Raw genomic sequence first — 24,304 nt, 5'->3', positions numbered from 1 at the left:
GCTGCTGCCACACTGAGGGTACTGTCAAACTGCTAAGGACAGTGGACAGGACCGTAAGAATAGAATCCATAGATCTGTGTGTGTGACTTGGTGGTTGTTGTGGATATGAGGAAACAAAATCAGAAATGATGAGCACAAGATCAAGCCATCATGTTATCTGAGTGGCTTTTTAATAGTATTAGAGACAACTCAGGCTCAGGGTTATTTCATTCAGCAAAGAAGATAAACAATAATTGTATTTCCTCTCTAGCTGATGTCATTTCTCTCCTCTAGCTGATGTCATTTCTCTCCTCTAGCTGATGTCATTTCTCTCCTCTAGCTGATGTCATTTCTCTCCTCTAGCTGATGTCATTTCTCTCTCTCCTCTCTAGCTGATGTAATTTCTCTCCTGTAGCTGATGTCATTTCTCTCTCTCCTCTCTAGCTGATGTCATTTCTCTCCTCTAGCTGATGTCATTTCTCTCCTCTAGCTGATGTCATTTCTCTCCTCTAGCTGATGTCATTTATCTCCTCTCTAGCTGATGTCATTTCTCTCCTCTCTAGCTGATGTCATTTCTCTCCTCTCTAGCTGATGTCATTTCTCTCCTCTCTAGCTGATGTCATTTCTCTCCTCTCTAGCTGATGCCATTTGTCTCCTCTCTAGCTGATGCCATTTCTCTCCTCTCTATCTGATGTCATTTCCTCTCTCTCCTCTCTAGCTGATGTGATTTCTCTCTCTCATGGCTGTCACAGCCCTGGTCCTGCTAGTTCTCTCCTCCTCACTGTCACACACTGGTGAGTAGCTCTCAACAGACTGCTTCTGTCTTCTAAACATGTCTTAGAATGAACTAGATTAGACATTATCTCAGAAGGACTACTGTTTTTACTAGGTCCATGTGGCTCTGTTCCACCTCGTGTGTGGTTGGAACGTTCTGATACAGTTTAATCCATGTGGCTCTGTTCCACCTCGTGTGTGGTTGGAACGTTCTGATACAGTTTAATCCATGTTGCTCTGTTCCACCTCATGTGTGGTTGGAACATTGTGATACAGTTTAATCCATGTGGCTCTGTTCCACCTCATGTATGGTTGGAACGTTCTGGTACAGTTTAATCCATGTTGCTCTGTTCCACCTCATGTGTGGTTGGAACGTTCTGATACAGTTTAATCCATGTTGCTCTGTTCCACCTCGTGTGTGGTTGGAACGTTCTGATACAGTTTAATCCATGTTGCTCTGTTCCACCTCATGTATGGTTGGAACGTTCTGATACAGTTTAAGCCATGTTGCTCTGTTCCACCTCATGTATGGTTGGAACGTTCTGATACAGTTTAAGCCATGTTCTAGCCATGTTGCTCTGTTCCACATCATGTGTGGTTGGAACGTTCTGATACAGTTTAAGCCATGTTCTAGCCATGTTGCTCTGTTCCACCTCATGTATGGTTGGAACGTTCTGGTACAGTTTAAGCCATGTTCTAGCCATGAGAAACTCAACAAAGTGTCCTTGTTTTCTCCCGTCATTTTGCAGAGGCCGTCTTGTTTGGTGAGCCCAGGATCTTTGGAGGTAAAAGCGGAGTCTGGTTTTGATTCTCCTGACCGTTTACTCTGTAAAAGCTTGTAATGCACTGCCATACAGCATTAACTCCTACACGCTGAATCACAGTAAAATGAGTCTGGCTTTATGTGTGTTTATCGACCATTCGCAGTCATTAAAGTTATATTGACATAATGTTGCTGTAACGTTGTTGTAACATCACTGTGATGTTGTGCCCTGTCAGATGACGCTACTGGCTACGGTCCAATATTTGAAGAGGAGCCTCTGGATATCGTCTACACAAAGGAGTCCCCTGACAGACTTATCTCCATGAACTGTAGAGCACGGGCCAACCCTGCACCCACATACAGGTAACCCCACACACACCCACATCAACCCTGCACCCACATACAGGTAACCCCCCACACACACCCACACCAACCCTGCACACACATACAGATAACCCCACACACACCCACACCAACCCTGTACCCACATACAGGTAACCCCACACACACCCACACCAACCCTGTACCCACATACAGGTAACCCCACACACACCCACACCAACCCTGCACCCACATACAGGTAACCCCACACACACCCACATCGACCCTGCACCCACATACAGATAACCCCACACACACCCACACCAACCCTGTACCCACATACAGGTAACCCCACACACACCCACACCAACCCTGTACCCACATACAGGTAACCCCACACACACCCACACCAACCCTGTACCCACATACAGGTAACCCCACACACACCCACATCGACCCTGCACCCACATACAGATAACCCCACACACACCCACACCAACCCTGTACCCACATACAGGTAACCCCACACACACCCACACCAACCCTGTACCCACATACAGGTAACCCCACACACACCCACACCAACCCTGTACCCACATACAGGTAACCCCACACACACCCACACCAACCCTGTACCCACATACAGGTAACCCCACACACACCCACACCAACCCTGCACCCACATACAGGTAACCCCACACACACCCACACCAACCCTGCACCCTGTTAACAGAATTGTGTTCTCAATGTTCTTAAACTAAACTTCAATGAAATGACTCAGTCTGCAACCAATGATTTTTAAGATCCTGGTTGAATGAAACAGACGGAGTCCCAGCTACAATAATCAAAATGTTTATTCACGAGAGCGCTCTGAAATCATACAATGCACATTTGGTTATATACCTCTCATTTGGTCATAAATGTCCCTCCTCTCCTCCTAATACTGTCAATATTGTTTACAAGTCTTCTCCTACACATACATTGCGTATCATATGCTACAACATGTTACACAATCTACTGCAAGCCTAACAGTTTCCCCCCTCTCTGGGTGGGGAGACCTCCTTCCCTGTTATTAGTTTCACAGTGGTCACAAGTTGTCTGCCACAGTTCCTTGTCTGCTAACAGTTCCTCTTTTCCTGTGTACATATATTCAAGAATACTAGTCTTATGATTCAAACACATTTCACTCCATTATACAGTGACAGGGTGGAATACTGTTAATTATTGCCTAAACATTATTTTTAACTTATTAATCATTTAGTGATTATCTTACCATTGCCTTAAACATATGAATCCCCCCTCCCCCCCCCCACACACACACACAACCACATCAACCCTGTACCCACATACAGGTAACCCCCCCCCCCACACACACACCCAAATCAACCCTGCACCCACATACAGGCAACCCCCCCCCCCCCCCCCCCCCCCCCCACACACACACACACACACACACACACACACACACACAAATCAACCCTATACACACACACACACCCAAATCAACACTGCACCCACATATAGGTAACCCCACACACACACGCACGCCTGAACGCATGCACGCGCACACACACACCCAAATCAACCCGTACAATACATCAAGGTAACACACATTACGTCACATATCATCTGAAAACCAAAGGTAACAGAAATGTAAAGAACATTTTAAGATCTACTGCCATGTAGTCACAGACATTCACAAGGTGTTTTGAAGGACTTTGATTGGTTCTGGAGTCATACAACTTTCAGAGGACATGGGGAGGAATGACTCATTCCAATTTATACAAAAAAACAAAAACAAATTATGGGTAAAAAGGGAGATCCACATTTCCCCCCCCCCAGATGGAGGCGTGATAACTGGGAGATCAAGCTGATGGAGCTGCCCAATGAACACTACAGTCTGGTGGGAGGGAACCTCATCATAAACAACCCTGAAGAGAAGAAACATGCAGGGACCTACGTCTGTGTCGCCAAGAACGTGTACGGCACCGTCATCAGCAAGGAGGCCAAGGTCAAGTTTGGATGTGAGTATTGTCGCGAGCCATGACTGAATTTCATGTTGAGAGAGACTAGTACTGGATGTGAGTGAAACTGGTTGACTCTGGTCAACAGGTTCTATTTCTCGCTCACAGTAGATTCACATCCCCACGGTTTCTGAAACAGAATTGACTAACAAACACAGGAAGTATCATGTCGTGTGTGTAGTCTCTAAGTCATTGCTTCTGTCTGTGGTATACAGCTGTGTTGTCTGTGGACACCTGGAATCATAACTATATGCTAGAGTTAAACTGACCACTGTGTTATCTTTCTCAATCTCCAGACCTGGAGGAGTTCCCAGATGAAGAGAGAGACCCTGTGACTGTGAAGGAGGGCCAGGGGGCCGTGCTGCTCTGTGCTCCTCCCAAGCGATGGCCAAGTGAGTACCTCAGACATACTGGAATACACATGATGGCCAAGTTAGTACCCCAGACATACTAGAATACACATGATGGCCAAGTTAGTACCTCAGACTTACTAGAATACACATGATGGCCAAGTTAGTACCTCAGACATACTAGAATACACATGATGGCCAAGTTAGTACCTCAGACATACTAGAATACACATGATGGCCAAGTTAGTACCTCAGACATACTAGAATACACATGATGGCCAAGTTAGTGCCTCAGACTTACTAGAATACACATGATGACCAAGTTAGTACCTGAGACATACTGGAATACACATGATGGCCAAGTTAGTACCTCAGACATACTAGAATACACATGATGGCCAAGTTAGTACCTCAGACATACTGGAATACACATGATGGCCAAGTTAGTACCTCAGACATACTAGAATACACATGATGGCCAAGTTAGTACCTCAGACTTACTAGAATACATATGATGGCCAAGTTAGTACCTCAGACATACTAGAATACACATGATGGCCAAGTTAGTACCTCAGACATACTAGAATACACATGATGGCCAAGTTAGTACCTCAGGCATACTAGAATACACATGATGGCCAAGTTAGTACCTCAGACATACTAGAATACACATGATGGCCAAGTTAGTACCTCAGACATACTAGAATACACATGATGGCCAAGGGAGTACCTCAGACATACTAGAATACACATGATGTCCAAGTTAGTACCTCAGACTTACTAGAATACACATGATGGCCAAGTTAGTACCTCAGACATACTAGAATACACATGATGGCCAAGTTAGTACCTCAGACATACTAGAATACACATGATGGCCAAGTTAGTACCTCAGACATACTAGAATACACATGATGGCCAAGTTAGTACCTCAGACATACTGGAATACACATGATGGCCAAGTTAGTACCTCAGACATACTAGAATACACATGATCACTCAAACTAACAGTCATACTTGTCTTTTCCTACTAGCTCTAACTCTGCTGATAGCTACTTTATTGAAGAAAAATGTACTTACTATGACTGTAATATGTGGTTGACCCACCAAGCTATCTTAAAGGCCCAGTGCATTCAAAAACATGATTTTCTTGTGTTTTATACATATTTCCAGACTATGAGGTTGGAATAATACTGTGAAATGTTCTGCCAATCACAGCAAATGTTCCGTTTTCACCTCCCCACTCAGACCACTCACAGACAGTCCTAGAAAAAATATTGCTTGAGAAATTGCTCTTTGCTAAAAAAAAAACATTTTAATTGAAAGCAATCACAGTAACGTACTTAATTGTTATCCAGAATTGATTTGATAGTGAAATAAAAATGGCTACATTGGACCTTTAAGATCAATGCACTATCTTCAAGTGGCTCTGGGTAATAGCGTCTGTTAAAGGACTCACAAGTAAACATAAACATTCTGACTTGTAATCTATTCAGTACTGAGTCATAGAGCTTCATGAAGAAAGAGCTGTTCAGAACACCGTGGTTCACAGTACCTCAGAGTTACACAGTACACAAACTAAACCCCCGTAGAGACTCAGAGGTGATTCAGGGGAAACCGACCACCACATTCTTACTAGTTGTGTTTTTTGTTCTTCCTCTGTATCCCAGCTGAGGTGACGTTCCGTTGGATATACAACGAGTTTCCGGTCTTCCTCCACCCGGATAAGCGTCGCTTCGTCTCTCAGAGCACCGGGAATCTGTACATCTCCAAGGTGGAGGCGTCAGACGCAGGGAACTACTCCTGCTATGTGTTCAACCCACAGATTGGCAAGGGAGTCTACTCCAAGTTTATCCCTCTCATATCTACAGAAGAGAGTGAGTAGTCTGTAGCTGTGATACCTATATAGTACACTAGTTTATAGCTGTGTTACCTATAGTATATAGTACACTAGTTTATAGCTGTGTTACCTACAGTATATAGTACACTAGTATATAGCTGTGCTATCTATATAGTACACTAGTTTATAGCTGTGTTATCTATATAGTACACTAGTTTATAGCTGTGTTACCTATATAGTACACTAGTTTATAGCTGTGTTATCTATATAGTACACTAGTTTATAGCTGTGTTACCTATACAGTACACTAGTTTATAGCTGTGTTACCTACAGTATATAGTACACAAGTTTATAGCTGTGTTATCTATATAGTACACTAGTTTATAGCTGTGTTATCTATATAGTACACTCGTTTATAGCTGTGTTATCTATATAGTACACTAGTTTATAGCTGTGTTATCTATATAGTACACTCGTTTATAGCTGTGTTACCTACAGTATATAGTACACTAGTTTATAGCTGTGTTATCTATATAGTACACTAGTTTATAGCTGTGTTATATATATAGTACACTAGTTTATAGCTGTGTTACCTACAGTATATAGTACACTAGTTTATAGCTGTGTTATCTATATAGTACACTAGTTTATAGCTGTGTTACCTACAGTATATAGTACACTAGTTTATAGCTGTGTTATCTATATAGTACACTAGTTTATAGCTGTGTTACCTATATAGTACACTAGTTTATAGCTGTGTTACCTACAGTATATAGTACACTAGTTTATAGCTGTGTTACCTATATAGTACACTAGTTTATAGCTGTGTTACCTACAGTATATAGTACACTAGTTTATAGCTGTGTTACCTATATAGTACACAAGTTTATAGCTGTGTTATCTATATAGTACACTAGTTTATAGCTGTGTTACCTGCAGTATATAGTACACAAGTTTATAGCTGTGTTACCTATATAGTACACTAGTTTATAGCTGTGTTACCTACAGTATATAGTACACTAGTTTATAGCTGTGTTCTCTATATAGTACACTAGTTTATAGCTGTATAGCTGTGTTACCTACAGTATATAGTACACTAGTTTATAGCTGTGTTACCTATATAGTACACAAGTTTATAGCTGTGTTATCTATATAGTACACTAGTTTATAGCTGTGTTACCTACAGTATATAGTACACTAGTTTATAGCTGTGTTATCTATATAATACACTACTTTTGACCATTGTCTTTGCTTTGTCTTCAGCTCCGGGTAGATGTTACGCCTAGGCTCAGATCTAGGATCAGCTTAAACCCTCCCCAAAATCTAAGATGTTTCTTTAGATGTAAAGACACAAAACTGACCTTAGATCAGTGTCTAGGTAGAGGTGCATCCTAGCCACAGATCTGGGATCATGTTACACTCTGCGAAATCTCTCCCTTAACATTAGGCTGGGAAAAAAACACAAAAACTGACCATACATCAATGTCTTTTGGGCAACTCCATCGTGTTGACCTATGACCCTTTCATCCCCACAGCCCCAGAGAAGAGATACAAGGCCGACCTCGTAGTGAAGTTCCCTGACACCACAGCTATGCTCAACTACAACGTCACACTGGAGTGCTTCGCTCTGGGCAAGTGAGTCAGGATATGGAAATGACAGATATTTAGCTACTGATGAAACAAACACAGAGACTTTGGGGACTTTTGTCCACTTGTCTCACTGTAACTAGAGAAGATGACATCCATTTGCTTACACATATGTTGTGAAACAGTTATGTATGCCTTATAAAGGGCTTATGGAGGATTCATTAAGCCTTCATAAGACACGAGGCCTGCCATTTGAGACATAACCGTGCTCAGTTAGTTCCTTCTTCTCTTGTTGTCTCTGCGTCCAGTCCGGCCCCTCATATCGTCTGGAGGAAGATAGGTGCTACCGACCTGCCTGCCAGCGCTCAGGTCAGCATGTCTGGAGCGCTGCTCCACCTCTACAACGTCCAGTATGAAGACTCAGCAGGGTACGAGTGTGAGGCCATCAACCAGAAATGGCAGGACTGGCATCAGGCCTGGCTCTATGTAGAGGGTAAGATACCAGACTCCATCTCTACAGTGTTACAATAAGAGAAGAGGGTAAGATACCAAACTCCATCTCTACAGTGTTACAATAAGAGAAGAGGGTAAGATACCAAACTCCATCTCTACAGTGTTACAATAAGAGAAGAGGGTAAGATACCAAACTCCATCTCTACAGTGTTACAATAAGAGAAGAGGGTAATATACCAAACTCCATCTCTACAGTGTTACAATAAGAGAAGAGGGTAAGATACCAGACTCCATCTCTACAGTGTTACAATAAGAGAAGAGGGTAAGATACCGAACTCCATCTCTACAGTGTTACAATAAGAGAAGAGGGTAAGATACCAAACTCCATCTCTACAGTGTTACAATAAGATAAGAGGGTAAGATACCAGACTCCATCTCTACAGTGTTACAATAAGAGAAGAGGGTAAGATACCAGACTCCATCTCTACAGTGTTACAATAAGAGAAGAGGGTAAGATACCAGACTCCATCTCTACAGTGTTACAATAAGAGAAGAGGGTAAGATACCAGACTCCATCTCTACAGTGTTACAATAAGAGAAGAGGGTAAGATACCAGACTCCATCTCTACAGTGTTACAATAACAGATCTGATATACAGTACATAGCACTTACTTCTAACACTTTACATTACTATGTTAGTACCACTAACACTAATATCTGATTTACTGTAAACCAAAACATATACACGGTTTCATTGTAGTGTGTATGTGTTTCAACATGTTAAATTGTGTTTTGATTGACAGCTGCTCCTGAGTGGGCTGTGACCATCAACAACACCCAGAAGGACGTAGGGTCAGAACACACCATGTCCTGTGTAGCCAATGGGAAGCCTGGCCCATACATTCGATGGCTCAAGGATGGATACTCGGTAAAGATGCCGGTCCTCCCCCTGCTGGCTGTCATGCTTTAAACGGCAACTTCACCGTCAAAATCAAAATTGGACAGATGATCACAAACTCCTTAAAGGGATACATGTATCTACTTCCCCAGAGTCAGATGAACTTGAGGATACCATTTGTATGTCTCTGTGTCCAGTATGAAGGAAGTTAGAGGTAGTTTTGAGGGCCAATGCTAACTAGCATTAGCGCAATGATTGAATGTCTATGGGTCTTTGCTAGCATGCTTTGGATCACCTACCACATCTGTTGTGTAGATCCACTGTATAAGGATAGTGAAATAAGCTGGGCTTGATCTCAATTCAATAGGAAAGATGGGCACCGTCTTATCTAGTACTAATTCAATAGGAAAGATGGGCACCATCTTATCTAGTACTAATTCAATAGGAAAGATTGGCACCATCTTATCTAGTACTAATTCAATAGGAAAGATGGGCACCATCTTATCTAGTACTAATTCAATAGGAAAGATGGGCACCATCTTATCTAGTACTAATTCAATAGGAAAGATGGGCACCATCTTATCTAGTACTAATTCAATAGGAAAGATGGGCACCATCTTATCTAGTACTAATTCAATAGGAAAGATGGGCACCATCTTATCTAGTACTAATTCAATAGGAAAGATGGGCACCATCTTATCTAGTACTAATTCAATAGGAAAGATTGACACCATCTTATCTAGTACTAATTCAATAGGAAAGATGGGCACCATCTTATCTAGTACTAATTCAATAGGAAAGATTGGCACCATCTTATCTAGTACTAATTCAATAGGAAAGATTGGCACCATCTTATCTAGTACTAATTCAATAGGAAAGATGGGCACCATCTTATCTAGTATTAATTCAATAGGAAAGATTGACACCATCTTATCTAGTACTAATTCAATAGGAAAGATGGGCACCATCTTATCTAGTAATAATTCAATAGGAAAGATGGGCACCATCTTATCTAGTACTAATTCAATAGGAAAGATTGGCACCATCTTATCTAGTACTAATTCAATAGGAAAGATGGGCACCATCTTATCTAGTACTAATTCAATAGGAAAGATTGGCACCATCTTATCTAGTACTAATTCAATAGGAAAGATTGGCACCATCTTATCTAGTACTAATTCAATAGGAAAGATGGGCACCATCTTATCTAGTACTAATTCAATAGGAAAGATGGGCACCATCTTATCTAGTACTAATTCAATAGGAAAGATGGGCACCATCTTATCTAGTACTAATTCAATAGGAAAGATGGGCACCATCTTATCTAGTACTAATTCAATAGGAAAGATGGGCACCATCTTATCTAGTACTAATTCAATAGGAAAGATTGGCACCATCTTATCTAGTACTAATTCAATAGGAAATATTGGCACCGTCTTATCTAGTACTAATTCAATAGGAAAGATGGGCACCATCTTATCTAGTACTAATTCAATAGGAAAGATGGGCACCATCTTATCTAGTACTAATTCAATAGGAAAGATGGGCACCATCTTATCTAGTACTAATTCAATAGGAAAGATGGGCACCATCTTATCTAGTACTAATTCAATAGGAAAGATGGGCACCATCTTATCTAGTACTAATTCAATAGGAAAGATTGGCACCATCTTATCTAGTACTAATTCAATAGGAAATATTGGCACCGTCTTATCTAGTACTAATTCAATAGGAAAGATGGGCACCATCTTATCTAGTACTAATTCAATAGGAAAGATGGGCACCATCTTATCTAGTACTAATTCAATAGGAAAGATGGGCACCATCTTATCTAGTACTAATTCAATAGGAAAGATGGGCACCGTCTTATCTAGTACTAATTCAATAGGAAAGATGGGCACCATCTTATCTAGTACTAATTCAATAGGAAAGATTGGCACCATCTTATCTAGTACTATTTTTTCCCAGTATGGTAAAGGTGAGCTGAAGTTCTCCAGTCTGACATTTGAGGACTCTGGGATGTACCAGTGTATCGCTGAGAACTACTGGGGTATCATCTACGCAAGCGCTGAGCTACGTGTCATTGGTGAGTGTATAAAACAAACTACCTATGATTGGTTAGTCTGTAAAACAAACTACATGTGATTGGTTAGTCTGTGCCCTGAACTGCACCTCATTGGTTCGTCTTTGAAAACCAATGTGTATCATTAACGAGCACACCCCCACCGTGTTTCTAGTTTAGATTCTGGGAATATAAAAAACGACATAGTCATCAACTATAGCAACGACAAAGTTGTCAGTTATACACACAGTCCTCATTGATAGATAATTACATCCAACCACTTCCCTACCCCCATCCCAGCTTGTGCCCCGACGTTTGAGTTGAACCCAGTGAAGAAGTATCTTCTAGGAGCTAACAACGGCCGTGTGGTCATAGAGTGTAAGCCCAGAGCTGCCCCCAGACCCAGGTTCACCTGGACCAAGGGAAAAGAAGTGCTCTTCAACAACTCACGGTAAATAAGGAGTTCTTTGTGGGAATTCTATTTCAACATAAAGGCATTACAAATACAAATGTTTGGTTGATTGATTGATTGGTTGGTTGATTGATTGATTGGTTGGTTGGTTGTTTGATTGATTGGTTGGTTGGTTGATTGATGAATTGGTTGTTGGTTGGTTGGTTGATTGATTGATTGATTGATTGATTGATTAATTAATTGGATGTTGGTTGATTGATTGGTTTATTGATTGATTGGCTGGCTGGCTGGCCGGTTGATTGATTGGTTGGTTTATTGATTGATTGGTTGGCTGGCTGGTTGATTGATTGATTGGTTGGTTTGTTGTTTGGTTGGTCGGTTGGTTGATTTATTGACATCTGAGTTTGTTATTCATCAGAGCAACTGTAGGAGAATCTGGTCAAACATTTGAAAGAAATCCAATACTGTATGGTTGTGAATGACGTGTTGCCTTCCCTCCATAGTATCTCCATAATGTTCGATGGGAGTCTGGAGATCCTGAATGCCACCAGGAATGATGAGGGGGTGTACACCTGCTTAGCTGAGAATGACAGAGGGAAGGCCAACAGCACAGGGACTCTGACCATCACAGGTATCACTCTCCATCCAGCTTTACACAGCTGTCTAAAATGTGCCCTGATATTGATCTACCTTGAATGTTCATGTGTTATTGGGGACGTTGGGGACAGTCAACCATCTGTTGTCTCATTATTTGATCCCATTCTGATTCTGTACTGACACGAGTACTGTTCTTTAAAGCTGGGTCTGTGTACAGCCAGCATAATGTTGCACAGTGTGAGTCAACAGTCTTCTCTACTGTGTGTGTGCGTGTGTGTGTGACACAGAGGCGACACAGATCACAGTAGCCCCAGAGGACACTCAGGTGATGGTAGGAGAGGAGGTGCATCTGCAGTGCCAGGCCTCCTTTGACCCCAGTCTGGACATCACCTTCATCTGGTCTCTGGATTTCAGGGTCATCGACTTCTACCTAGAGTGGAAGCACTATGAACGCATCATGGTAGGAGGGATAGCACAAACCAGCAGGGTTGTGGTCAATTCCATATCAGTTCAGTATATTCAGGAAGTACACTGAATATCACCTGTTTCTCAGGTGATGTACCAGTGTGTGAAGTGTTTAACCCTGTCTCTCTGTCCATCCAGGATGGTGAGGACAGTGTGTGAAGTGTTTAACCCTGTCTCTCTGTCCATCCAGGATGGTGAGGACAGTGTTTAACCCTGTCTCTCTGTCCATCCAGGATGGTGAGGACAGTGTGTGAAGTGTTTAACCCTGTCTCTCTGTCCATCCAGGATGGTGAGGACAGTGTTTAACCCTGTCTCTCTGTCCATCCAGGATGGTGAGGACAGTGTGTGAAGTGTTTAACCCTGTCTCTCTGTCCATCCAGGATCGTGAGGACAGTGGAGAGCTGAAGATAATGAATGTCCAGTTGAGACACGAGGGACGCTACACCTGTACAGCCCAGACTGTCGTGGACAACGTCACCGCGTCAGCAGACCTCAAGGTCAAAGGTCTTCCTGCTCCTCCCGGTGGGGTGAGGGTTGAGGAGATCAGGGACACCTCGGTGAAGCTGGTGTGGAACCGAGGGGCCGACCATGGCAGCCTCATCCTTGGGTACACCATCCAGACCAGAGACTTCTACGCACTAACTGAAGTGGACTGGAGGGACGCATCCACCTGTAAGTACAGGAGTATACCACCAGAGGGCGTAATTACTCTACCGCTGACAGCAACAACATGAAAACAGTAGCCTTTAATGCTTAACATACTACTCTCTCTCTATCTCTCTCTCGCTGTATCTCTCGTTCTCTCTCTTTCTTTATTTATCTCTCGCGTGCCCCCTACCTCCCTTTCTCTCTCTCTATCCCTCATGTATCTATCTATCTATCTATCTATCTATCTATCTATCTATCTATCTATCTATCTATCTATCTATCTCTCTCTCTCTCTCTCTCTCTCTCTCTCTCTATCTATCTATCTATCTATCTATCTATCTATCTATCTATCTATCTATCTATCTATCTATCTATCTATCTATCTATCTATCTCTCTCTCTCTCTCTCTCTCTCTCTCTCTCTCTCTCTCTCTCTCTCTCTCTCTCTCTCTCTCTCTCTCTCTCTCTCTCTCTCTCTCTCTCTCTCTCTGTCTCTCTGTCTCTCTGTCTCTCTGTCTCTCTGTCTCTCTGTCTCTGTCTCTCTGTCTCTCTGGCTCAGCCCCTACGGCCCTGGATGGCATGTCAGTGATGGCTGATGTTGTGGACCTGTACCCCTGGATGGAGTATGAGTTCAGGGTCTATGCTACTAATGAGTTTGGAGACGGGGAGGCCAGCATCCCTTCAATGAAGATCAAAACCTGGGACGCAGGTAGGGACCAGCCTGGGGCACTAACATGTTGTTGTTGCTAAGAAATGTGTGTGTTTCTGTGTGAGTGTCTAATAACACCTGTTGGAAACACACTCCACTGTGTCTCTCAGTGCCTGTGGTGGCCCCGACCAACGTTGGAGGCTACGGGGGTAAAGATGGAGAGTTGATCATCACATGGACAGTAAGTGTCTGAGTTTGTCTCTTCCCTCTGACACATTTCAACCCTTCTAACCATGTTCTGACCCAGCGTTCTTCAGTCCTGGTTGTGCAGAACAACACGGTCCGCAGGCTGTTGCTCCAGTTAGTAACCAACCCACCTGATCCAATGAATCTATATTATTTTATTTGTTTTAGTACAACTCTTGTTTTAGTTTCTGTTCTGATGTGCAATGTGCTTTTTTTGTCTAAATACACCCACCTGTATTTTGCCATAATGTTTCATACAAAATCTATGGTATCTATTTAAAGTTACTAATGTGGTTTTTTCTTTGAGCAGCTTTCAATCAAAATGTTGGTCAGTTTGTAATGTTGTGGGTCTTGATGATTAGGTAAATAACAAGGATGTGATCTTCCTCTGCCATCTTCCATCCATAGCCCGTACAGCCACAGTACTTCTACGGTAAGAAGTTTGGCTACGTTGTGGCCTTCAAGCCTCATGATGAGGTTGACTGGTGGTATGAGACCATATCAGACCCAGAGACACGACGCTACGTCCATCGAGACGCCTCTTTCAGGGTCAAGTCGAACGACTTCCAGGTCAGGGAGTTCCAGGTGAAGGTGAAGACGTTTAACTCCAAAGGAGATGGACCCTACAGCCTGTCGACCACTATCTACTACCCACGAGATGGTGAGGGTCGTACTAACCCCTAACCCCTAAACCCACGAGATGGTGAGGGTCGTACTAACCCCTAACCCCTAAACCCACGAGATGGTGAGGGTCATAGTAACCCCTAACCCCTAACCCCATGAGATGGTGGGGTCATACTAACCCCTAACCCCTAACCCCACAAGATGGTGAGGGTCGTACTAACCCCTAACCCCTAACCCCTAACCCATAACCCCACGAGATGGTGAGGGTCGTACTAACCCCTAACCCCTAACCCCACGAGATGGTGAGGGTCGTACTAACCCCTAACCCCTAAACACACGAGATGGTGAGGGTCGTACTAACCCCTAACCCCTAAACCCACGAGATGGTGAGGGTCATAGTAACCCCTAACCCCTAACCCCATGAGATGGTGGGGTCATACTAACCCCTAACCCCTAACCCCACAAGATGGTGAGGGTCGTACTAACCCCTAACCCCTAACCCCTAACCCATAACCCCACGAGATGGTGAGGGTCGTACTAACCCCTAACCCCTAACCCCACGAGATGGTGAGGGTCGTACTAACCCCTAACCCCTAACCCCTAACCTCACGAGATAATGAGGGTCGTATTAACCCCTAACCCCATGAGATGGTGGGGTCATACTAACCCCTAACCCCTAACCCCACGAGATGGTGAGGGTCGTACTAACCCCTAACCCCTAACCCCACGAGATGGTGAGGGTCGTACTAACCCCTAACCCAATGAGATGGTGAGGGTCATACTAACCTCTAACCCTGTGAGATGGTGAGGGTCATACTAACCCCTAACCCCACGAGATGGTGAGGGCCATACTAGCTGTATGACCACATCCCGGTTCAACCCTAACCTCAACCTCAACCACAACCCTAACCTCAACCTCAACCACAACCCTAACCTCAACCTCAACCACAACCCTAACCTCAACCACGACCCTAACCTCAACCCTAACCCTAGCCTCAACCACAACCCTAACCTCAACCACAACCCTAACCTTAACCCTAACCCTAACCTCAACCCTAACCCTAGCCTCAAACCAAAGAAGAACAGCTGAATCCAGGTGCATAGTCAATCTGAAGACCTTGGCTCCACTTGGTCTGCATGGTAAAGAGTAGTATATAGCCTTGACCATGGGAGTCAGTGAGGCCCAATCAGGAGAGCTGGAGGGGTTGCCACCACCAGGAGGAAGGTCAATAAAAAACAATGGATTTAGTGAGGCCTGCTTGTCTTCCATATTTAATGTTCTTATATGAAGCACTTTAACACAGCACTTATTAATGCAGCACTGAGTCCCTTCATCCCTTCATCCCTTCATCCCTTCATCCCTTCATCCCTTGGTGTGATTTTTAATTATGTACTATATTATTTACTGATTCAATTATTCATCTATTCATTTATTGATCCAGCTTGCATGGTTTAAAAAAAAAAATTAATTCAACTTGTTCACTCTCAGCACTTAATTAACCCTTCCTCCTGTTGTTGAACCGTCATGGGTGACCCCTCGGAGCACTCGGCCTTTCATGTTCTCTCACCCTCTCCAAACCGGACTGGTGTACAATATAGAAACAGGGCAGAAAGTTGCAACCCAAAGTTTCATACCAGCATAAACAGAAACCCTCTTAAACCTAAATACAACCCTAACCTAAACCTAACCCTTAACCCTAAACCTAACCTCAACCCTAACTCAACCCTAGCCTCAACCCTAATCCTAGCCTCAAACCTAACCTTAAACCTAACCTTCAACCCTTAACCTAACCCTAACCTCAACCCTAACCTAACCCTAGCCTCAAACCTAACCCTAAACCTAACCTTTAAACCCAACCCTAACCTCAAACCTAAACCTAACCCTAGCCTCAACCCTTAACATCACCGGTCTGGAGATGAAAGCCTCCTGGACCATAGGCCAGAGAAGAGCAAGTGAATCCAGGTGGATAGCAAAACTGAAGCTCCACCCGGTATGAATGGTAAAGAGTAGGATAAAGCATTGACAGTGGGAGTTAGTGAGGGCCTAATTTAGAGAGCAGGAGGGGCCACCGATACGAGGAGGAAGTTCAAGAAAAAATTACCTATTTATTTTCTGAATCTGGTTTTGTCTTTTTTATATTGAAGTTTATTATATCAAACACTTTAACATAGCACTTATCTTTGGAGCACTTAGTCCCTTCATCCCTTGGTGTGAGTTCCAATTACGTACTTACTTATTTCATTATTTATCTATTCATTTATTGATCCAGTTTGCCTGTTTTATTATGATTTTATTATATACATTTTTTTTTTAAATGAAGCGTGTTTACCCCCAGCACTTGATCAACAATTGTCTTCCTCCTGTTGTTCAACTGTCATGGGTGACCCCTCGGAGCTCTGGGCCTTTCATGTTCTCACCGGCTCTATACCGGTCTGATGTACAATATAGAAACAGGGCAGAAAGTTGTAATAGGCCTGTGCAACCCAAAGAAACCCTCTTAAACCTAACCCTCAGCACTAACCCTAACCATAGCCTCAGCCCTAACCCTAACCCTCAGCCCTAACCCTAGCCCTAACCCTCAGCCCTAACTCTAACCCTCAGCCCTAACCCTAGCCCTAACCCTAGCCTCAGCACTAACCCTAACCATAGCCTCAGCCCTAACCCTAGCCTCAGCCCTAACCCTAACCCTCAGCCCTAACCCTAGCCCTAACCCTAGCCTCAGCCCTAACCCTAACCCTCAGCCCTAGCCCTAACCTTAACCCTCAGCCCTAACCCTAGCCCTAACCCTAGCCCTAACCCTAACCCTCAGCCCTAACCTGTAGCTCTAACCCTAACCCTCAGCCCTAACCCTAGCCCTAACCCTAGCCATGGTAAACATGTTCTTTAACCTCTTCTACATGATAGTGTCATGATGTTGCCCTCTTTGGGTACAGCGAGTACCATCCCCCACTCTCTGTCTCCTACAACTAGGCTTCAGTGGTCAAAGAGGTCGTAAATTCCTGGAGGAGATTATCTCCTCATGACCACAGTATAGAGACAGAGTTTTCATAGAGATTTCATAGAGAACAAAGGAATTTCTTCCACCTCACAGAACTTGAGGTCCGAACAATATCTACAGTGCCTTGCGAAAGTATTCGGCCCCCTTGAACTTTGCGACCTTTTGCCACATTTCAGGCTTCAAACATAAAGATATAAAACTGTATTTTTTTGTGAAGAATCAACAACAAGTGGGACACAATCATGAAGTGGAACGACATTTATTGGATATTTCAAACTTTTTTAACAAATCAAAAGCTGAAAAATTGGGCGTGCAAAATTATTCAGCCCCTTTACTTTCAGTGCAGCAAACTCTCTCCAGAAGTTCAGTGAGGATCTCTGAATGATCCAATGTTGACCTAAATGACTAATGATGATAAATACAATCCACCTGTGTGTAATCAAGTCTCCGTATAAATGCACCTGCACTGTGATAGTCTCAGAGGTCCGTTAAAAGCGCAGAGAGCGTAAATATATATATTGATTGCAATTATTCACGAATGAGTGAGCGTTCATGTGTACGGATTAGCATTTCAAATGTTATAATTATCAACTGTGTGTTGCCTCATCTCAGTCGACCCCCACTTCCCCTTTTGTCTAACAAGCCGCCATGCCGGTTTAGCCCACTAGGGCACATTCCCCTATCATTTCTTGTAACCATATTTACTGTATGTTTATGCATTTCTGTGATTGTTTAGTTAGTCAATAAATAAATTATGTAAGACAATTGATGTATGGATGACTCACAGTGAAGAATGGGTTTGTGCAGATAACCAAAAATGTACAACGTTTGGAATGAGACTAACGTGAGGTAAAATAAATAATGAATTAATCAGAAGACTATTGATCAGATGTGAAAATATTAAAAAAGTAGAAAAATTATAACTTTGTAATCTGAATATTTTCCTTGGTGCCCCGACTTCCTAGTTAATAACAGTTACATGATTAATTAGTTAATCGCGTTATACTAATTACAGAGAATCTTTGATAAAAACTAAAAGTCTTCATTTAATGATAGTAAAGACATGACAATAGGCAGCCTTTACAAGTTTCTCTCAATCTGATCTACCCCAATCCCCCTCCCCCAATCTCTCTTTCTCTCTCTCTCTCTGTCTCTCTCTCTGTCTCTCTCTCTGTCTCTCTCTCTCTCTCGCTCTCTCTGTCTCTCTCTCTCTGTCTCTCTCTCTCTCTCTCTCTCTCTCTCTCTCTCTCTCTCTCTCTCTCTCTCTACCCCAATCCCCCTCCCCTCTCTCTCTCTCTCCCCCTCTCTCTCTCTCTCTCTCTCTCTCTCTCACTCTCTCTCTCTCTACCCCAATCCCCTCCCCTCTCTCTCTCTCTCCCCCCCCTCTCTCTCTCTCTCTCTCTCTCTCTCTCTACCCCAATCCCCCCCTCTCTTTCTCTCTCTCGCTCTCTCTCTCTCAATTCAATTCAATTCAAGGGCTTTGTTGGCATGGGAAACATGTGTTAACATTGCCAAAGCAAGTGAGGTAGATAATATATAAAGTGAATATATAAAGTGAAATAAACAATAAAAATTAACAGTAAACATCACACATACAGAAGATTCAAAACAATAAAGACATTACAAATGTCATATTATATATACAGTGCCTTGCGAAAGTATTCGGCCCCCTTGAACTTTGTGACCTTTTGCCACATTTCAGGCTTCAAACATAAATATATAAAACGGTATTTTTTTGTGAAGAATCAACAACAAGTGGGACACAATCATGAAGTGGAACAACATTTATTGGATATTTCAAACTTTTTTAACAAATCAAAAACTGAAAAATTGGGCGTGCAAAATTATTCAGCCCCCTTAAGTTAATACTTTGTAGCGCCACCTTTTGCTGCGATTACAGCTGTAAGTCGCTTGGGGTATGTCTCTATCAGTTTTGCACATCGAGAGACTGAAATTTTTTCCCATTCCTCCTTGCAAAACAGCTCGAGCTCAGTGAGGTTGGATGGAGAGCATTTGTGAACAGCAGTTTTCAGTTCTTTCCACAGATTCTCGATTGTATTCAGGTCTGGACTTTGACTTGGCCATTCTAACACCTGGATATGTTTATTTTTGAACCATTCCATTGTAGATTTTGCTTTATGTTTTGGATCATTGTCTTGTTGGAAGACAAATCTCCGTCCCAGTCTCAGGTCTTTTGCAGACTCCATCAGGTTTTCTTCCAGAATGGTCCTGTATTTGGCTCCATCCATCTTCCCATCAATTTTAACCATCTTCCCTGTCCCTGCTGAAGAAAAGCAGGCCCAAACCATGATGCTGCCACCACCATGTTTGACAGTGGGTATGGTGTGTTCAGGGTGATGAGCTGTGTTGCTTTTACGCCAAACATAACGTTTTGCATTGTTGCCAAAAAGTTCAATTTTGGTTTCATCTGACCAGAGCACCTTCTTCCACATGTTTGGTGTGTCTCCCAGGTGGCTTGTGGCAAACTTTAAACAACACTTTTTATGGATATCTTTAAGAAATGGCTTTCTTCTTGCCACTCTTCCATAAAGGCCAGATTTGTGCAATATACGACTGATTGTTGTCCTATGGACAGAGTCTCCCACCTCAGCTGTAGATCTCTGCAGTTCATCCAGAGTGATCATGGGCCTCTTGGCTGCATCTCTGATCAGTCTTCTCCTTGTATGAGCTGAAAGTTTAGAGGGACGGCCAGGTCTTGGTAGATTTGCAGTGGTCTGATACTCCTTCCATTTCAATATTATCGCTTGCACAGTGCTCCTTGGGATGTTTAAAGATTGGGAAATCTTTTTGTATCCAAATCCGGCTTTAAACTTCTTCACAACAGTATCTCGGACCTGCCTGGTGTGTTCCTTGTTCTTCATGATGCTCTCTGCGCTTTTAACGGACCTCTGAGACTATCACAGTTCAGGTGCATTCATACAGAGACTTGATTACACACAGGTGGATTGTATTTATCATCATTAGTCATTTAGGTCAACATTGGATCATTCAGAGATCCTCACTGAACTTCTGGAGAGAGTTTGCTGCACTGAAAGTAAAGGGGCTGAATAATTTTGCACGCCCAATTTTTCAGTTTTTGATTTGTTAAAAAAGTTTGAAATATCCAATAAATGTCGTTCCACTTCATGATTGTGTCCCACTTGTTGTTGATTCTTCACAAAAAAATACAGTTTTAAATCTTTATGTTTGAAGCCTGAAATGTGGCAAAAGGTCGCAAAGTTCAAGGGGGCCGAATACTTTCGCAAGGCACTGTATATACAGTGTTTTAACAATGTACAAATGGTAAAGGACACAATATAAAATAAATAAGCATAGATATGGGTTGTATTTACACTCTCTCTCTCTCTCTCTCGCTCTCTCTCTCTCTCTCTCTCTCTCTCTCTCTCTCTCTCTCTCTACCCCAATCCCCCTCCCCCCTCTCTCTCTCTCTCTCTCTACCCCAATCCCCCCCCCTCTCTCTCTCTCTCTCTCTCTCTCTCTCTCTCTCTCTCTCTCTCTCCCTCCCTCCCTCCCCACTAGTCCCCTCTGAGTCTCCTACAGATGTATACTCCAGGCCTGTCTCATCCCATGAAGCTCTGGTCTGGTGGATACCAGTCATGGACACTGGTACCGGCCTTCAGCAGTACATAGATGGATACCAGGTCTGTTGCTCTTTACATCTCCTGGATGTCTAGTGATGTCCATGATTTATGGAGAAGGACACATTTTCCTGCTCAGATTACGAATGATGGTCTGGTTAAGTGATCAGAAAAAACACATCTCACTGGGCACAGACGTCAGTTCAACATCTAGTTTTGATTTACATTTGGCTGAGTTGTCAACTAACGTGAATTCAATGTGAAATCAACAACAACAAAAGTATCATGTCATTGGATTTATGTTTAAAGTTGGGTAAGAAAAAAATACGAAATTCCCTTGATGATTTTTTGCAAATACAATCAGTGTGAATTTGCGTGAAATGACATGGAAACGATATTGATTCAACTGGTTTTTGCCCAGTGGGAGGGCCCTTCTCATGAGACTCTAACAAATAAAATACCTTGTGTTCAACTGTGGCTTCCTTGCCAGCCAGCCGTGAAAGAAGAATAGGTCTCTGTGTGAGGAACTGGTGAACATTTTGATTGGATCACCAGTTTTGGTTCAAATTGATTGACACCTGCACTGACCAATTCCGGCTTTCTGACCAGGTGAAGTACTGGAGGAAGTATGACGATACAGAGCCGGGGGCCAATCGTATCTTTGTGCCCGCCTCCATGAACCAGACCAGGCTGGAGAACATGCTGCCAGACTCCCACTACCTCATCGAGGTCAGAGCCTACAACGGAGCCGGTGTCGGCCCTCCCAGCGAACACTGCGAGATGTTCACCAAGAGAGCACGTAAGACCAGATGCCAAAACCACACTGGAACTCCATATACAGTACATGTCTATTGTAGGTGATCCCATTGAGATTAATATTCTATTCTTTGCAGCTCCAAGTGTGGCTCCCCAAATGTGGCGTTACATCAGCTACTCTGGCAAGTGGCTGTACGTGTGGTGGCACCACATCTCCTACGACTGGTTTGGCAATGAGTCCTTCCCACTATATTATAAGGTATTTAAAGGCATTTTACTTTGTTTCATTTCAATCTTGCAGCAACTGGTGTGATCCAGTCTGAGCCTGTGGAAATAAGTGCCCTCAGAAGACAAGAAATCCTCTCCTCTCCTCTCCTCTCCTCTCCTCTCCTCTCCGCTCCTCTCCTCTCCTCTCCTCTCCTCTCCTCTCCTCTCCTCTTCTCTCCTCTCCTCTCCTCTCCTCTCCAGGTGATGTTCAGGAAGACTGGCTACATCACAGGGCCGATCTACATGACGGGCTGGCACTTCATTGACTTCCCCATGCCCCAGGTAGGGGACTACGAGCTGGAGGTCAGAGGTCGCTATGAGGGTGGAGACGGCCCCATCAGGAAGATCAGGCTTCAGGGTAAGTAAGGGACAGATGGGTCTGCTGGTTAGTATCTGGTTGGGGAATTGAAGGGCCGTGTCAATTTGTGGGTGAATCTCAAACGTATTTTCCTCGATTCCTTGATTATTTGATTCCTCTCTCCTCACCTTCTTCTCAAAACGTCAGAGGGAAAGGAGGAGAGCATCGGAGGAAAAGATCTGAGGAGGAATATACTTTTAAGTGTGTTTGTTGTCCAGACAGTGTCTTACCCAGCATGCCTCTTACCGTGTCCCCTCCCCTCCTCCAGGTAAGGCGTCTTTCCTGAGACCCACTCTCAGTCTGGCCGCCATGCTACTGCTGGCCCTGTGCATCGTGGGATTGGGGATATAGAGACCCAGGACATGTCTGGGTGGACTGTGGGAGGTTTGACAGAAACAACTCTCACATCAACTTCCTACATCTCCTTAAGGACGTCCAATCTTTCCCCAACCTCTTACTGTCTGTATGTCTTCCCACAACAAAACAGAGCATCGTGTCACCATACAGAATGACCTGCCTAGCTGTAGAATCTACGAACGTTACTCTACTGTAAGACATCCAAGAAATCCTTTCTGATTTATTTATTGAACAGGTACTGAAGGAATTGAACGGGTACAACAGAGGAATAGATTTTTTTCAATATGCCTTATGATGAATCATATTGTACAATCTTCCCAACATATTCTAGACAATGACGGACTGTAATCAACACGTACACTGTATGCCGTTTGTAATGAGTGAACTGTAAAGGAATGATCAGAGTAAGATTGTATGTAGCTCAGACACCAACTACACAGCCTCTTCCTCCGTTTGACTCACTCAGCTGTTTTGGATATTTAGTTTCCACACGTTTGCCATTTCAAGACGACACTAGATTAGAAGTCATGTGTGTTTATGTTTGATTGGTTCGTTGGAGAATCCTTTTCATTGTTCTGTATTGGTGCTGCTGTGAAAATAGATATTTAGTTTTGATTCCCTTTTCTGTTTATTTATCTCTTCAGATTCATACACACACACACACTCGGCTCATATGGATATCGCTATAACCAACTCTGCAGAGATTGCTAGCTTTGAATGCTATTCTTTCTTACACTGTACTATACCACACCGTTAATTAGCTTCGTATTCGTAGTGAATTCTGTCTTCTAGATGCGCAAGCTAAAGCCATATCGCTTCGACAATGCCCCGGTATTTAGGCTTGTCCCGATTTTTGCACTGACGATGGCAGAATGTTTTAACTGAATGGTAACAAGAAATCAGGGTTGAAGAATATTGATGTGCTGCTGTTTTATTTTATTATAGGATTTGTTTTCCCTTGTTATGTATACGAGGATCATGCTGTAAACTCATTAAATAGAATACACACGAATGCTCCAGGATTGTAAGTATCATGTGAGCGTCACTATATCTTGAGGTTTATTTCAGGTTTATTTGTTGTATTACTTTCATGATGCCACCAGGGGGCAGCATTCCTTCATTTTACTTTATTTACAGGTTGCAGCCACTCATCTATGAAGACCTTCTGCCAATCAATGTGAAAGGTCGAGTGGACCTGTAGCAGTCCTTATAGACCAGTACCTGTGGAGTGGACCTTTAGCAGTCCTTATAGACCAGTACCTGTGGAGTGGACCTGT

At 43.2% G+C, this 24,304-nt stretch overlaps 1 protein-coding gene across 1 annotated transcript in view; it reads left to right on the top strand.

Moving 5' to 3' along the window:
* Positions 1–24,039, top strand: part of LOC110490787 (contactin-1) — a 30,870-nt gene extending 6,831 nt beyond the window's left edge. Inside the window, exons 2-23 of the mRNA XM_090199168.1 lie at positions 698–773; positions 1,503–1,538; positions 1,753–1,879; positions 3,680–3,861; positions 4,158–4,253; positions 5,882–6,088; positions 7,587–7,686; positions 7,947–8,131; positions 8,895–9,019; positions 10,958–11,075; positions 11,352–11,502; positions 11,967–12,094; positions 12,348–12,520; positions 12,906–13,197; positions 13,732–13,881; positions 13,992–14,062; positions 14,476–14,728; positions 21,231–21,352; positions 21,899–22,088; positions 22,183–22,304; positions 22,514–22,670; positions 22,939–24,039. Of these exons, the coding sequence (XP_090055294.1) occupies positions 719–773; positions 1,503–1,538; positions 1,753–1,879; positions 3,680–3,861; positions 4,158–4,253; positions 5,882–6,088; positions 7,587–7,686; positions 7,947–8,131; positions 8,895–9,019; positions 10,958–11,075; positions 11,352–11,502; positions 11,967–12,094; positions 12,348–12,520; positions 12,906–13,197; positions 13,732–13,881; positions 13,992–14,062; positions 14,476–14,728; positions 21,231–21,352; positions 21,899–22,088; positions 22,183–22,304; positions 22,514–22,670; positions 22,939–23,021 (3,123 nt within the window). The 5' untranslated portion in view covers positions 698–718 and the 3' untranslated portion in view covers positions 23,022–24,039. The remainder of the gene's footprint in view (positions 1–697; positions 774–1,502; positions 1,539–1,752; positions 1,880–3,679; positions 3,862–4,157; positions 4,254–5,881; positions 6,089–7,586; positions 7,687–7,946; positions 8,132–8,894; positions 9,020–10,957; positions 11,076–11,351; positions 11,503–11,966; positions 12,095–12,347; positions 12,521–12,905; positions 13,198–13,731; positions 13,882–13,991; positions 14,063–14,475; positions 14,729–21,230; positions 21,353–21,898; positions 22,089–22,182; positions 22,305–22,513; positions 22,671–22,938) is intronic.
* The last annotated feature ends 265 nt before the right edge of the window (positions 24,040–24,304 follow it).

This window comes from Oncorhynchus mykiss, chromosome 15 (assembly GCF_057628025.1).
Source record: "Oncorhynchus mykiss isolate SJ-2025 chromosome 15, ASM5762802v1, whole genome shotgun sequence".
In the NCBI taxonomy this organism is placed as follows: domain Eukaryota; kingdom Metazoa; phylum Chordata; class Actinopteri; order Salmoniformes; family Salmonidae; genus Oncorhynchus; species Oncorhynchus mykiss.
Note: the sequence above shows the minus strand (reverse complement) of the source record. Positions and strands in the feature narration are given on the sequence as shown.